Source organism: Seriola dumerili, unplaced genomic scaffold (genome assembly GCF_002260705.1).
Source record: "Seriola dumerili isolate Sdu_G_001 unplaced genomic scaffold, Sdu_1.0 BDQW01000149.1, whole genome shotgun sequence".
NCBI lineage: Eukaryota > Metazoa > Chordata > Actinopteri > Carangiformes > Carangidae > Seriola > Seriola dumerili.
Window position 1 is genome coordinate 7,178,218 of NW_019174404.1, and position 13,004 is coordinate 7,191,221.

The following is a 13,004-nucleotide window of genomic DNA, read 5'->3' on the forward strand; positions in this document are numbered from 1 at the left end:
TTTTTCAGTCTTTAGATATGAACTAATCAGAAGGTCGTCGGTTCGATCCCCGTTTTCTCCAGTCCACATATTGACTGTACTGAACCCCAAAATGTCCCCGATGTATCATCAGTGTGTGAGTGTGTGTGATAGAGAAAAATCGCGTTATGCATAGAAATACGCTGAATAAATGTGTGAGTGAATGGGTGTATGTGACTTGCAGTGTAAAGCGCTTTGAGTGGTTGATAAGAGAAGAAAAGTTATATAAGTGCAGTCCATTTACCATTTGTCTTTAATGGATGAAATTACAGCTGTACAAAATGGTATTTTACAGGATCTATAAAACAACAAACAAAAAACAACAGTAATCACTTTTAATCTAACTTTACCACACTGGATCACTGCATCCTAGACCATATTATCAGTCCAGCAGTGTGACAGAGCTTTTTATCCTGATCAAAATGCACAACAGAAAACACAACCTTGATTCACAACTGTCAATCATCATGGCACATCCCTTTTGATAAATAAAATAATTAAAAAATATATATATGAAAACATACAAACAATCCAAGATAAGTGACGCCCTCTGCATCAACAAATTTTTAAAGTGCATAATTCTTTTAAAGAATTGCGGCTTAATGATAGAGGAACAGAGGAAAATCATGCTGTGGTTAAGCAGGACATGGAGGATGGTCAGTATTTTTGCTGTGGGGTGATCTAGTTACAACTTTTTAGAAGATGAGTGGATGACAGTCATGCACTTGTGATTGGGGGCTTCTTGTATGGCACAGAAGTCAATATTACATGCTTAACAGCCTTATTTGTCTGCCGCACCTTTTAGCTAGTCTGTTGTAAAATAATGAATGGTAAACAGTAAAAACCTGGGTGAAATCAGATTAAAATGTGTTTGCATTCAACATCTCTGATTATATAAAATACCCTACAACTGTGTTAAAGTGATGTATTCAGTATTCTGTATGGCTGCAGGCTACTTGACCTGATAACATTTATGTACATAGTGCATGTGCGCATGCACAATACCAGGCTTCTTTGTACAATCTATCTTTAAAATTAGCATCTATCTGTGCAAACAGAGCCAAACTTCAGGAAAAGTTTCAGAACATTTTAGAAAATTCACTTGAACTTTGAAATTTAATGAATCCAGAATGAAATTTAAAAAAAAACCAAAAAACTCTAAGGAGTAAAATATGTAATTGAAAAATATCAACTGAATATTATACTGTTTGAGGCCTTAATATTTTTTGCGAAGAGGCAGAATACAAGCTGAAACAGAGCACAGCGCACGATGCACAGCCTTTTGCTACTGGTACAAGAACAGATATACACAATGAAAGTCTGTATGTAACCAACATTTTGAATGTTGTTATTGTTATAGAGACACAATACATTCTTCAGATTTCACTTCTCACACCATCTGATTGTGAAAAGAGCACAATTTGGACTATTGTGATCATAGTTTGTTCAAATTGTTCTGTATTTTTCTATGGCAGCAGTGCTGAGTGTTCACAATTTATGTTACATCGCAGCAACACATGCACTTTCATTTTGTAATCCTTAGACATTATAAAAAAGTGTAGTGTAATCTGACGGTACCAATGGCTATTGGAAAGAACTTGATCCTTTAGGTCCTCTTCTGATACACAAGTTCAGAGATTTACCCTGTGTGCCTATTTAGGCATGTTGGAAGTCATTTAGTAAGTCATGGTTCTCATAAATCAATCTAAACTTGTCCAGATGGTTTTACTACTTGCGTATTTGTAGGGATCTTGGTACACTTTTCACATTTCCATCTTCATCTGTGTCTGATCAGATGGCCAATCCTGGAGAAAGGTTTGGTCAAGGGTGAGGGTGTGTGTTTGTGGTGGTTATCTATGGAAGGTAGGGTGCTGATACTTATTCACATGACTTGATTATGTAACCTAAAAAGAAATAAAAAAAACATCTGTTTAGTTGCAGTGAACACAAGCAGATTAACAACACCATCCCAGTCACACACAAACTGCAATCACCTTGTGTATGTGAGGAGGCATTTCGTCCTCTGAGCTCTCCTCTGGTAGCGGCTCGTGCTGTCGTGGTGCTGCCTGGTCCTCCTCTGCCCAACCTCCCATGGGCACACGGGCAGACCTCACTACCTTCCACCCTGCACCAAAACAGTCTGGAAAACAGACAGTGTGGTTGAAAGGTGTCAGCAATTAGCACTGATCTCTATAGCACCAGCACAGCTGTGTTCTCAGTTGGTTTACAAATAATGAAATACTCTGAAAGCTCTATAGATCTTCTACTGAGCCAAACTCAGCCACTCACTTTTACACCAGGATTGAGAATGATTTGTACACTACATCAGTATTTCTTGTCCTAAACTGGTCCTACATCTCTTTCTAATATATACGTCATCACGAAATAAAGTATCTATCTATCTATCTACACAAATTTTCTACCAATGTGTTTTCATTCATAGAAATAATGGTGCTGGAAGGTGTGAAAAACCTCTGTGACAGAATCAGAAAAGTAAGAATTTAGTGCAATAATCTTCCAAAGCAATAAGAGATAGGTAATGTTAAAAATATTATATTAGATAATATATGAAAAGAACCATAGGTGGAAATTATTCTGATGCTGTCCAAAGGATCATTAAATAACCATTCATTTAAATGCATGTGATGTGAAAAATGGAGAGATAACCACAATGTGGATACCTGTGGTAGGTCCACTATGGCGCCGATGGCTGCTGCCCTGTGATGATGCCCCCTGATGGCCCACGGTGGCACTGCTGGTTGCTGAAGCTGAAGTGGGAATGGCACTAGGACTGGGAACTGTGGTGGGGAAAGTATGTGAGCGGGGGAAATTTCTAGAATGAGGATTGGGATGGCTCCTCACTTCATCAGGGATGCTATCACTGCTTTCATCACTCTCCTGCCTGTGCCAGGTGTGACGAGACACCTCGCCACGAGACTGCTGTTTATGAAGCTACAAGACAAAAAAATATAGATACAGTTGGAGGTATTACGCATGGGACCCAAGATGGAGAAGATCTGTAAGATTTTCATAATGACAAGGCCACAGCTCGCATGTGTGCATAGACACACTTACCTCATGCATGTAAAGTGCATGGATGCTCATCTCAGTGGAGGCGTACTCTGATAGGACCAAACTGGTGAGTTGACCCTCCCATGCACTGCTGCCCGAGCTCACAGTTCGGGCATCAGTCCTACAGGAGGAGAGAGCAAGAATGTGGAGAAAATGAGGACAGAAAGAGAAAGGCATGGGGATACAAAGTAAAATGGTAGCGAAAGACAGTAGCTCAGAGAGTATTTAGTGTTGGACAGAAAGATGTGGCCTGAAAAGGAATTGAGTTGAGGCATATTTCAGAAGGAGTATTTTCTTACCCAGAGCCTGCCATTGCCTTGCTCATGGCTGAAGTGTGACCAGCAGTCCTGTGAGCTGCACTCAAACTACCTCTCAGGTGCAGACTGCTGCTGATTGGGGAAAGGGAGCGCAAGGCAGATGCTCCATCACTTATGCCAGCTGCTGCGTGATTGGTCAGAGAACCGTCCCTGCCAAAATGAACAGAGGCCAGTGTAGAGGGACCTGCCAAGAGGTTTGCAATGAGGCTCCTTGGCTATGAGAGAAAGACAGCGAGAGGCAGAAAAAGGATAAGAGAAAAAAAGAGTAAATCCAATTTTACTTCTTAAGATGTTAGGAAATTTAACTTAAAAGCACCATGATACTTAGCATGACTTAGCATGGCTTATCTCCATACCTCAGACTCTGACAGTGAGAGTGGATGTGTGTCTGTAGGAGCCCCTGTGGCCTCTCTGTGAACTCTTTCTTTCAACTGGCTGATGAAGTGTGTTGTCTCTTGCGGAGGTTGCCACTGAGGGTTGGTAATGGCAAAGTGCATTAGAGATAACTCCGTCTTTCCATCCTCTGCCTGTTGGTAGATAGATGCCTCTGTCTTGCCCGCCGACATCCACTAGAGAGGGAGGAAAGAGTAAAATCAGAGACACACAACACTCTCTACGTAAGCACTTTAAATGCGTGTCTACAGGTGTGGCTTCATGTGTGTATGGCTTCACTTATTGCAGCAGTCCCTCACCGCAGGGTGTCCATGCTGCCTGATGTCCATCTGGGCAAAGGAGCAGGTGTCTCCCACCCCAACCACCTCCACTGTGAAGTTCCTGAAGAAATCAATGATCTCCAGAGACTTTCTCCTCAGACAGAAGATGAGGATGATGGGAGTCACGACTGGACTTAGCAACTCCTCTAAAATAAACACCTGGGCACAAACAGATGGGGAAACATTCACATTAGAGTCAGATAACAGACAAGGATTGAGCCAACTCGTACCTAAAACTTGAAATGTGCTTTTTAAAAATGACATAATCCTTTTGGTTCCTTTAAGATTAAAGATTTAAAAGTGCCACCAGCTGAGGAAATCTGGGAGTGGAGAGTTAATCTCTTCCCCTTACAAGTACCAACAAGGTGCTTCGCAACACGGCACTAAAACCCCATTTCTTCAGTGGATCTATGTCATAGCCGGCAGCAGAAACCTGTGGTTTTTACTGGTCTGCTTTAAGATATAAATGCAAATAACAGTGCGAGAGTAAAGCTTGTCATTAGAGAAAATAATCTGTGAGCTAAGACAATATTCTCTAGAAAGGTAACTAGATTGTTATATATGTGTGCAATAAAGCCCTTATTAGTAATATTAATTACACCTCACATTTTCATGCTGTGAGTATTTGTACTCACTGCTTTGTACTGGAAGAGCTGGGAGAACTGGTCCCGGGTCTCATATCTATGTGCATTACCCTGCCAATGGTCAGGCATGTAGTGGATATGAGCCAGGATAACCCGCAACAGCTGCTCAGGACAAAACACCATGTGTTTATCAGGAATAAATGACCTGAGGAGAGAGAGATGATGATGGTGGAAAAGAACTTTATTTTGAAGGATATTGGATAATATCGGTCTGTCTCTGTCCTCACAAAAGTACAAAATAGAATTAGACAGGTAGAACTCAGTTTGTGGTAATGTTCCCCAATACTTGACGATTTCAATTCAGAGCTAACACAGATTTCAAAGAGTCAGCAGCTACTTAGGGAAGGAAACCCTCTTATACTCATCAGTTATACAGCAGAGTAAGCTGCCCAAGAGCATTAAAGAGATTACAACTCTGGGTAGCTTTAAAAGCGCAATAAAAAAAATGGCTGGTGGATAACATACCCTGACTTTCCAGTTGAAGGTTTGTGTCTTTTATTCATGTTGGATATTTGCACCTGATGTTTGCAATTTAATGTCTGTTTTATAATGATGAAGTTAATACATTAGCAGAGAGGAGTGGGGAACTAGTGATGTATTTTAGTGACTGAACGACTCACTGACAAGCTGCTACAGGCTGTAGTACTTTCTCCTCCCTCCTCTGCTTTCCCAATCCAATGGACCATAATGGAAATAAGCCTTTGGGCATTGTTGTGTATCCTGACTAATCATTAAATGATCTAAATGATCATCTGTATGTTCATAAAATGCTTTGGTTAAATAAAATCATTAAATCAATTATGTGCATTTAGATAGATGAGAGCAGCCGACAGATTGACTGGGTAACACTAATCCCTACCTGCAGACTGTGATACACACTCCCAGCAGTGTGATTGATGAGAGAACATGTTCCACTGCAAGAACGTCTTCATCATAGATGGTCAGGGCGATGAGAACGGCCAGGAGGGACCCAGCAAAAAACGCTACATTTTTGGCAACCACCGTCAGCAGTGGTGAAAGGAAACAGTTCATATACTTGGATGCAGCCTGAATGAAATGGGAACAAAAGAGAAGGAAGAGGAAGAGAAAAAGGAGGAAACACTTAATCAATTCCATAAGTAATGAGAAGCACAAATATAAACACTAAGAGCATGGTATGTATTCAAAAATATTTTATTTTAATGTTATGTGATTTTCTACACTGCCATGTACAGACGCATTCCTTGCATTTATTTAAAGAAAAATAACAATTCAGTGCTATAAAATTTTGCAGTTGTAAACCTGAAGGACAAGCAACTTCAGAGCATCAACTGTTTGCAGAGGGTGAGCTAGTCCACTGACCTTGTAGCCTTTGCTGAGACGTGACATGAGCTCGTGGTCCAGCTCATTGAAGTGACGCAGGTAGCAGCGACCGTAGAGAGACCAGCATCTCGCTCCCAGAGAACCAGGCTCTCGCTTGATCACCTAGATACACACAAACACACAACAAACTATTATCTACAGTACTAAATGAAGGAGGAAATTGATTAGAGTTTGTATCTGCTCTTCTGGAGCAATTACCTCAGTGTAACTAAAGAAGGCATAGAGGATCTGCCACACCAGAATGACCGGACACAGCAGCAGATTGGCAATGCCAATCCACAGGATACGAGACGCTAGCCTGTCAGCCAGCTCAAGCCTGTTGCCTCCTCTCTTATACTCTGTTTTTAGGCTCCACTCATTCTCAAATAGAGAGCCTACAGAGAAACAACAAAAAAAACAAAAACAAAAACAAAAACAAAAACAAAAACAAAACAAAAAAACAAGGGAGATAAAAAATAAGACTTCATTGTAATTCTAAACCTTGTCAAAGCCTGCAAACAGACCCATGATTTCACCTAAACAAGACACCGTAGAAATGCGGATACATATTGTACGCATATAATGAATCACAGTGAAAATACACACACCTGGCCCCCAAAAGAAGATGAGCTCAAAGTTGTACTTGAGACCCCGGGTGTAGAACACACACTCCCCAAGTACAGGAAGTCGAAATCGCACAGGAAGGAGTGATTTATTCACCATAGCGACCTAGAAAAGCGGAGGAAGACAGCTTTAGTTTGGTTTCAGGTCACACCACTGTGTCATTATGTTTGCAAGTAGCTTTAAACATGAGCGTGTGGGTAGTGTTAAACATGAATAGTTTTGCACCAAACAGTGTTATTAACATTTCATCACAAATGAACACACCATGTAGTTTTTAAAGCGGAGAATGCGGTGGTAAATATCAAGCTCTGTAAGTTCCTTTTTGTGTATGCAGATCTGGTGTTCCTTCTGGATCTCCACTATCCTGGCCTGAACCTCCTGCCATGTTGCATAGGGGAGCTCTGACTGAGAAGAAAAAGCACAGTGAAGGCTGTCTCAATTTTTAACATTCCAGGAGACTGTATTTTTAATGTCAACAGAACAAATCATGTGACGTTAGTTTGTCTTTCTCACCATGGTCATCTTGAGGGCGTTGATATAGAAGGATCGGATCTCCCAGTAGCAGCAGACGTTGTAGATAAATTTGACCAGCCGATGTAGCCAAAACACCCCAGAGATTATCAGCACAAAGATCACAAATGCATTGTCTTGGATACTATGGGAGAAAATATTTACTTTTATCATTCAATCATTTCCCAATACACAAGACTAAAAATAACAGTCCCATCTGATGATTTACATCACACTGTACTGTAGAAATTCTACATGAATGTTAAAGCAGTGCTCTTTCTTTACAGGTGTGTCACTGGATTCTTGTATCCTAAAAAAGCAATCACTTGACCTATCCTCAGCTACACCACATTTGCAATGTAAATGACACTTGTAGATTTTATGCAAAAAGGTACATATCATTAAGTACAATTATTATAAACTATGTCATACCCACCGGGCACTGCAGACATTCACTGGGAGGAAGGCATCCGGCAAGGTGACTTTAGATGAATCAGTGTGATTTACAAACTTGTTGGCAAAGAGGATGTCATAATCTACACAGTTAGCTAGGAACACTGTGAAGCCAACCACAAATAGCAACTGACTGCATGGAAAGACAAAGAGGAGAAAGAGAAAGAGGAAGTGAGGAAAGACAGGGAGAAAATACACATATAAGACACCTTAAACTCCTATACAGATACTACTTTGCATGAAAAACATAATTTATGATGGGCAGGATACGTACACCAGCTCAAAGATCTCTCCCAGCAGCATACAGGTGAATCCATTCTTCTGATGCAGATTATAGACGTATTGAATGTTAAGGACTACTATGGGTAGAAATGTTATTTGTGTTGAGATCATTCACAGTGCCAAATTCAAGAAAGCACAATTCACAGAACATAACAAACAACGAATATATGCCAAAAACATATAAAAGGATATTCTCTGGAAAAACAGGTCCAGGTTTTCTATGTGGTGCCATTGGGCTGCAAAAGATGCATTGCAAATTAGTAATGGCGTTCTTGTGAAGTATCACTGTCTGTGTAAAAGAGAAGAATGTGATTCTGAAGTCCATGATCTGTTTGTGATCTTTGTGTGTATGTGTGTGTCATACATTTGGCTCCTTCAGGCACATGCATCAGCAGGTTCTCCTCTCCAGGGGGAGAGTCGCTGTAGGACGCCTCCAGACGCTGGTACTCTGTGTCAAAGTGCGCCATACTGACAGCAGCTTCAGTCTCACCAAGTAGCCAAACCCACTGCTACAGACTGGAGAACAGAGAAAAGCAGAGGGAGCTGAGGGTAAGGCAAGAGTGTGGAAGATATGAAGACAAACAGTCAACATTAATGGAGAGGAGAAGGGGAAATGAGGAGCCATATAATCATCACCAACTCATTTTTGCGATTACGCCAGTCTAAATTATGAAAAATGTGTGGTTCGGCCTACAGCCCCTATTGAGGCCTTACCATCAACATTATCCTTGATCTTTAAAGGCAACATTCCTCGTGACACTAAGAGTATAACTCATTATTGATTTTTGCATTATTTAATATTGATCCCTCAAGAAAAATTCAATTTTGTCGGATCCTTTTGAGAGATCAGAGGTCAGGATCATTGAAAGAGCAGACAGCCTACAGCTGGATACTTGCTGACACAGGAGATTCAAAACTAGACATCCAGTTTAAAGGGCACTTTCCTTATACAATACTGAAGCCTCTACATGATGTACTAGCTTCAGATGGGACTAAATAATGAACGAATTGTAACGAATGGCCGGGGAAAGGTTCAGCGATTATGTTAAATGTAAAGGGTGTGTACTGAGAATACCATATGAAACTTATGGTAAATCCCCTGTATGTTGCATTTGCCCTTGTCAGTTAAACAAAGTAACTAATCAGCTGAAACCAAAACCAGCCAAATGGGTCATTGACAAAGGCTTTTATCACAAGATATGTCTACTTAATTAAAGCTGTGACAGCAAAATTATTATAAACAATGTCATATCCACCTGGCACTGCAGGTCTCAAAGCCTTCAGACAGATAATAATAATGACAGGAGGTCCCAAAGAGACTCCTCAGATTAATTTCTTATTGCCTTGATATCATAATTACATGCTATGAAGCATAACACATATAGTACAGTATTGACAAAACAATAGCACCTGGCAGGAATGAAGTACAAAGAAAATTAAAAAAAAAAAGGCAAAATGTTCCTCAAGATGGCACCATATTTACTGTGCATATAAGTTTAGACTTATAAAAGAAAAGTAATAACAAGATTTTGTGGTGTAAGGACAGAGCTCTTCATGTGACATGTAGTTGGGAGGAGATACCAAAGGTGCTGGTGCCATTTAACTAATGCTATATACTGATACACCTCTGAAAGCAAAGATATTGTACGTGTTATGTCAGTTAAAGAAATATCCTTACCTCCATTGCAGTGCAGTACGTCTTTTCCAGCTCTGGTGGTTACTCAACATTCCCAGCTGAAAAAAAAACAGGAAGGCAGATTTCCTTTAAGCTGTCGTTTACAGTCTAATCTAGGACCACAACAGACTGCAAGACGTATGCCTTGTTTCTCCTCGGAGGCAATTTACAGTGCAGCACAAGGTTGAGTTCACACAAAATGTCAGAAATAGCTGACTTTTGATGATTGAAATGGTAATAAGCAGTGACACAGGAGAACTGGTTCAGGTGTTGTTGTTATCGTGGTTTGACAGCACAGGCCTGCCCCTCTCTCTCTCTCTACAAAAATATCATCTCCCAAACGCCACATGGAGTTACCTTACCCTTTCGTTTCCCCTGCCTCCGATGCGTCAGATTAAAACCTTGATCGAAATCCCGGAGATTTTATCTGGTAACCGTCTTGTTTTCGTTTTCTCTTCGTTCCCTCTCGAACTCAGATACAAGCCAGTTTCATTTTCGAAACAGCTAGCAGTGTGTCGTTTACCACAGCTGAGTGGCAAGGACACTATCCAATCAGAAGACGAGCTCTCCAGCAGTAGGATAGGCAGCCAATCGGGTTCGTCGACAGGCGGGCTGTAAGAATGTGTTGTGTAGATTTGGGACGTCAGTAACACGCCCTGTGTGACCCTCCATGATAGTCTCTTCACTATTTACTCTGGTTGTTGATTAAATGGGTATTTACTACCACCGCCTGGTCGTTTTTAGTAGCACTAGAAGCCTGACAGATGCTGCTACATGTGGAGTTTACATGTATATTTCCTGTTATTACAAAGCTTTTATTTTCTGTGATCAATAATGGATCATCTTATATCTTAAAATAAAACTGAAGACTACATTTGATCAACTGTAGCCTATTGTATGATCACATGAATGAGTGTCATATATACATATAAAACCTATGCTCTGGGGTGTCCCGAACATGGGGGGCTTTATAATGCATGCAATCAAAAGTTTCATCTGAAATTTTGAACTTTTGTTTCATGTCATTAACGTCATTATTAAAGTTTCTCTAAACGAGATTTTAAACAATAATACAGCAGGAAACAACTATTTTCTATGAAAAGATATAGGGAAGGGATGGCGCCCTGAGCAGAGAATGAAGTCACACTCCCTCTGTATATGTTTTAATCTTTTTATATACAGTCTATAGTTGTAATATGAGCTTCTCTTCTTTGTTTTGGTATTGGGTCTGGCAGCTTGTGCATGTTAGTGCATGTGAGTCCTTCCATGTTAAACCATAGGGCCTTGCCACACTTATAAACACACAGGCTCCGCCCACACTTGCACCCATATGCAGCGTTCAGGTGAAAGCAGTTTTCTAGAATTTCCTCCACTGAATAAACCACGTTTTTGTCTAAATAGGCCTCTGACAAACACAGATAAGACCAGAGCACAGGAAGACTGGCCGTGCGGACTACCGGCTCTAATCCTGGTCGGCTGGTGGCCTATCAAAACATTCAAAATGTTTTTAAAGTTTTTACCGGCTCTGTCTGTGTCTTCATTGGTGTAGTTGGCCTGTGCAGATAAGTCCAAGGCTGAATTTTCTTCTCAGTCTGACCCTGGAGCCAATGCTGGTCTGGCTTTACTGAGATGGAGAGCCCTATGAGCATCTAAAGGGCCACAGCTTTTCTTCCATAACTGGCTTTTCTTCTCCTTGACTGTAAGTAACTCGATGGCTTATATTTCTGTTTTCATAAGTTACCGGCTACAAAGGGCATTATAACGTTTGCAAACTTGCTGTTACCAATATTATGAATGGACTTGGCAAATGTTGCTATGGCTAGCAGGCTAACTGTCTGCATTGCTGTGGAGCATATCACGGCAATGCTAGCGTTGGCTAATGGTTGTGGCTAGATAGTTTTTGTTGGCTCTCGTGTACAGGAGGTTACTTAATTCAGTTGTACTTCTTCTTGTGTGTTTAATTCACTGGGCTTCGTTACACCTTTCTGACTGAGAACGTGAAGGGGGGTGGGGGGTGGGGGTGGGTTTAACGGACACCGGAAGTGCCCCACGAAAGATTTGTTTTGGTCTGAGATGCTGCAGAAAACAAACAGGTCACAGTCAAAGCAGGTGCTGACAAAAGACGCAATTTTGTGAGCACAACTTGTTAGCAGAGTTTCTAAGTGATTTCATATTGATACAGTATGTGATGTGAATATCTTGATATTTTTTTATTTAATATTTGTATACATTGTTTATTATACTCAGTTGGCAGTTTATTAGGAAAAACTGGCTAAAATAAATGCACCTAATGCAACAGTCCTGCAATAAATCTTTCCTTTGTGAAGATTATAATGTTAACATTTTATTGGAGTGGTTTTAGACAGGTGTTGATTCAAATATATGATAATTTTGGAGGATGTAGTTACTGTTGAAGTGTATTTCATCATACAGAAAGGGTGTTTTGTTTATTTGGCCTACTCTCTGGGGTGGACAAAATAATCTCTAAAGCAATTTCAACACAAATTCAATATTCTGTCATGATTTATACACTATATTATACCATATTTGTTAGTTTTAGCTAAGTGTATCATCCCAGTTTTAGTTTGAATTACATTGTTCTTTCCTTCTTTCCAAGGGAATTTGAAAATGAAAGTAAAGAATTGCCAAAATTGGTACTTTAGAAAAATATTATTGAAAAATACAATATTTTTCAACCCTAATCTAAACACAGCTCAATACTTGTCCCCCATGCCGTACAACCTCTACACCAAAAGGACCTGAATCTGGTGATTGCACATACAGTAAGATCTGATCCTCATCAATGCTACCTCACAGAATTCTGTGATGGAGATTTAAGCACCATGTATTTTTGCTATAGAGCCTCGCTATACCCAAAAATAAAAGCAACCATTGCTTTTTGAATGATGTTTGGACTGGTTTCCAGCTACATGCTTAATTTAAAAATGGTTCTGTGAATTGGACTTTGATGGACATACAGTAGATGAGGTGCAGGAGCTGACTCTACAGTTCAAAAATGATGCTTTGCAAAGCCAAACTCACCTTCTGTCAGTCTCTGCTGTGATGAATATTCATATATGATTGTTAAGCCTCTGGAGTGACAGCTGGGATTTTGTTCACTGTGTTATGCATTAGTTACACTGTTAACACCAATCACGTGTGTGTGTGCGCACAAGTGAATTTAGCAATGATGATCTCATTAAGAGAAGTGAATTAATGGAAATTAATTAATGTTTTCACTCACAGACACCAGAACCAGACACACAAAAAAACACAAACATACGGACATACTCACAAATGATGCGCACACAACATCATACTGTTTACAATCTGGCAGTTCTGCAGTTCTTCATTC

General features: G+C 40.3%; 1 protein-coding gene across 2 annotated transcripts; it reads right to left on the bottom strand.

The window, feature by feature from the left end:
* Positions 1-253: 253 nt before the first annotated feature.
* Positions 254-10,164, bottom strand: atg9a (autophagy related 9A). Of its 2 annotated transcripts, none has more exons than XM_022750908.1 (20): positions 10,012-10,164; positions 9,653-9,708; positions 8,339-8,490; positions 8,167-8,210; positions 7,967-8,031; positions 7,676-7,825; positions 7,243-7,384; positions 6,994-7,134; positions 6,714-6,834; positions 6,325-6,500; positions 6,106-6,228; positions 5,624-5,811; positions 4,756-4,909; positions 4,100-4,279; positions 3,764-3,976; positions 3,390-3,622; positions 3,094-3,211; positions 2,700-2,970; positions 2,013-2,158; positions 254-1,922 (listed from the first exon to the last, which is right to left on the bottom strand). In XM_022750908.1, the coding sequence occupies exons 3-20, from the start codon at positions 8,439-8,441 to the stop codon at positions 1,914-1,916; spliced, it is 2,577 nt and encodes an 858-aa protein (XP_022606629.1). In that variant the 5' UTR covers positions 8,442-8,490; positions 9,653-9,708; positions 10,012-10,164; the 3' UTR covers positions 254-1,913. The 2 variants fall into 2 exon arrangements, with proteins under 2 accessions (XP_022606629.1, XP_022606630.1); XM_022750909.1 differs by having other exon boundaries at positions 8,339-8,517.
* Positions 10,165-13,004: the final 2,840 nt, after the last annotated feature.